General features: G+C 53.9%; 1 protein-coding gene across 1 annotated transcript; it reads right to left on the reverse strand.

The window, feature by feature from the left end:
* Positions 1-864: 864 nt before the first annotated feature.
* DCS_00784 (uncharacterized protein) lies at positions 865-1,971 on the reverse strand (the record flags this gene model as incomplete). The annotated part of the gene is made up of 2 exons (XM_040798120.1): positions 865-1,626; positions 1,816-1,971. The coding sequence occupies 2 exons, from the start codon at positions 1,969-1,971 to the stop codon at positions 865-867; spliced, it is 918 nt and encodes a 305-aa protein (XP_040659003.1).
* Between the last annotated feature and the right edge of the window lie 1,551 nt (positions 1,972-3,522).

The raw sequence follows: 3,522 nt of genomic DNA on the forward strand, positions 1-3,522 counted from the left end.
GTTTAAGCAATTCGACTAGCCGGCCCACCTAGCCGCCTGCCAGCTGGCCCTAAACAATAGGGAGTCTTCAGTTACAGGAGTTAGCCCAAACAAGCTATTGCTAGGCTACGAAATCGGCATAATACCAAGGGTGGAGGACGATTAGGCAAGCGTAACAACACCAAAAGGGAGGGCTATTGCTTTCCTACAACACCTAAGGGAAGGAACAGAAATTATACAAGCGGCTATTGCCTTTATACAATAACGTTTACACAAGTCGGCGGTAGCTTCAGGCCGCCCAGCAGAAAAGTTCCAGGTAGGCAATAAGGTCTGGCTTAGCCTTAGACATATTAAAACTAACAGGCCATACAGGAAGCTAGACTGAGTTGCTTCTAAGTTTACGGTACTAGCAATACTAACACCACTTACAGTAACACTAGATGTTCCTCGGGGCTTACACCCTACCTTCCATATAGACCTTATCGAAAGGGCAGCAAACGACCCCTTGCCCAGTCAGGTAGTACGGGATTCGGAGCCAGGCCTACTGCTAGTCTAAGACAAGGACGGTACCTTACAAGAGGAATACCAGGTCGAATGCATCCTCGCTACAAGGGGGGCCCGAGGCCAAGGGGGACAACGCAATGCCCTTGTAAAATAGCTAGGTTACAAATAACCAACCTGGGAACCGATAGAGGCTCTAGCACAAACGGAAGCCTTAGAGGAATTTACGCAGCAATAGGGAGATCCCTATACGAACAGCAGAGCGCGGGTAAGCCGCAAAACAAGACGTAAAATTTCAACTACACCGAAGGAAAAAATCGGCCCTAGAGCGCCCCCGACAAGGGCCCGACCCGACACCACCACTACGGACACACGCTAGCCGTACTACTTAGACTCGTCGGTCTCCGTATCCTCCTTGCTCTCGTCCTCCTCGGTATCCTCCTCGGGGAGGGTCTCGAAACTGTCCGTTGCGGCACTCGGGCGGGGGCGGGACGTAACCGAGGGGGGCGGGGGCGGGGGCACAAAACGAAGGCGCCGGGCGACTTGGGCGATATAAGGGGCGGAGGCGATAGGGCGGCGCAACGGAGTTGCGTCGGCTACGCGGGACGAGCGCGACCTGCTGCAATTGCGGGCGACGCGGGGAGTAGAGGGGGCGGGACGGCGCACCGAGGGGGAACTGCCAGCGCGAGACTCGCGCGACTCGCAGATATCGCGGCGCATCTCGGCCAAAGTGGCCACCAACTCGGCACTGACGCCCTCCTGCGCCTGCTGACGGCGGGCGAGGCCGCGCACGTCACTCTGGATGCCCGTCAGGGCCCGAGCCACGCCCTGGGCAAACACGCCGAGCTGCATGCTCGGCACAGCGCCGGAACGGCCACCCGCTCGAGTCGGGGTCAAGGCGTTAGCGGCAAGGACGAGGGTACGGTTCGGGTCGTTGTCGTCGTCGGCGGCGGCGGGGGGAGAGACAACACCCGGCACGGGGGCGAGGGTGTAGGCGGGGCGTACGGGAGCAGGCTCCATCTCGGCCAGAGCCAGGGTGCAAGCCCAAACCCGGCCCAGGGCCAGAAACTCGGGCGACAGGACAGCGCAAGCGCCCGGTACGGCCCCGACCTTAGGGCGGGCCTCAACCAGGATATAGACGTTACGCTAGGCGCAAGCACGAAGGTCGCGCAGGGCGCGATATAGTTAAGGGCGCGCAGCGAACAAATACGGTACCTAGACGCATTTAGCGTACGCATGCGCGCACGCACGACAGCCAGCACCACGGCCCGGCACGCAGTCGTTACGGCCGCTGGTAACGAGGCGATTGACGCAGGGGAGGTACATTCCGCGCACCTCCTCCGGAGGTGCGAACTCCTCGTCGGAGGAGTCACCCTCCACTAGGTATTTGCCTAGGGCGCGACGGCGGTCCGACTTGTTGGTGTAGTGGCCATAACGAGGGCCCGAACCGCGTCCGGGAGGGGGGGGAGGAGCACCCGCGGCGGTAGACATAATGGCGGCGGCGGCGGCGACGAAAAGGTAAACAAGTCCTCTACGAGGGAGGAGCGACGGCAGTAAGAGTAGGATCAACAGTTCCTATCGTTACTAGCTTATCAGCCAACGGCCCGAAGGATATACGGAACGGCCCCGACGAGGAAGCAGCAACCCACCTTACGGGGGAGGAACAACAGCAATAGGGGAGCAGGCGCGATAGGAGGCGGCAAAGGAGTTAATAACAATTGCGCGGCAAGAAGCTGAAAAACGGGCAGGTACGATGGTTAAAGGAAAGAGGAACGAGAAGCGCAACAGAACGGGAACGGAGAAGGTAATATAGAGGGAGTAGCAAGGGGGAAAAGCGGGGTAACGCCGGGCGCCTTAGGCACCCGGCGAGCACCCGGTAAACACCCGAGGAGGGGACGGAATGGGGTGGAATTAGTTGCCCCGGGTAACCAGCAAACCCCAAATAGGGGACGATGCGGGGAGGAGACCGCGTACGCTAAGCACCCGACGAATACCCGAAAAAAAAAAAAAAAAATTCCGGGGAGCTACGGATTGGGAAAACCAGCCTTGGGAAGGGCGGTTTGGCTACGGCTACAGCCAGACTTTACTTCGAACGGGTAGAGCAAGACGGTATGTTATGGTATCGGGCTTAGCCCGATATAGGAGAACGAAGGGAACCAAGGGACCCACTAGGAGGAACGCATACAACTAGAAGCCCTAGTTGTTAGGTAGTTTTCCCTCCTTTAAGTCTTTTAATAAACATTATTGAGAGTCCTAGAGCAGTCGCCTAGCGACTCCGTAACACTTAGAATAAAGGGGTAAAATAGGAAGGGTGCGCAGTGGAAGTTCCGTTGCACGAACTATCCAAAATGGATATCAATTAAGGCTATTAGTAATAGCAGGAAGTGTACTAGTTAGTAACTAGGCGAGAAATACAGATTTGAATAAGTTAAATAGTAGTGCTAAGGGACGATTTAAAAAGAAAGACTATTGTATTTCTTGTGCTTTGCTTGCGCGCGTACGTATATATTTACAGCGTATGCATTTAGTATGTTGTCTTATCCTAACTATCTAAGAGTATAGGAAAGGGAGGACCATTTTATACCTAAGAGGTAGTACCTTAATTAGTGCAATGTATATATATTGGAATTCTATCTAATTCTACATAATATATCTTCGAACAATCTACTTGTATTTAATACAGCTCTAAATACTCTAGTTAAGTTATACTACCAGTTGGTTGCAACTAGTAGGGTTAATTAGTATTAGGGTTCGGTCGCAACAGTACAGCAGCAGTACTGCAGTAGTCAAGCGGGCCAGTAGTAGTACTACTAGCAAGCAACTACTAGTTGCAGTTAGGTAGGTCCTACCGCGCAATAGTAGTACTATTAGCGGGTAACTACTAGTAGTAGTTAGGAGCGCGTTAATTAACGGCCCGATTAATAATCTTGCTTAGTCGACCAAGTACTACTTGCACGTAACGTGCGACAGTAGTAAATTGGCTGGGCAGTAGTACTACTATTAATTGTACTAAGTCGGAGCGAGGAGAATTTGCATAGTAAG

The sequence above is a fragment of the Drechmeria coniospora genome, chromosome 01, assembly GCF_001625195.1.
Source record: "Drechmeria coniospora strain ARSEF 6962 chromosome 01, whole genome shotgun sequence".
Lineage (NCBI taxonomy): Eukaryota > Fungi > Ascomycota > Sordariomycetes > Hypocreales > Ophiocordycipitaceae > Drechmeria > Drechmeria coniospora.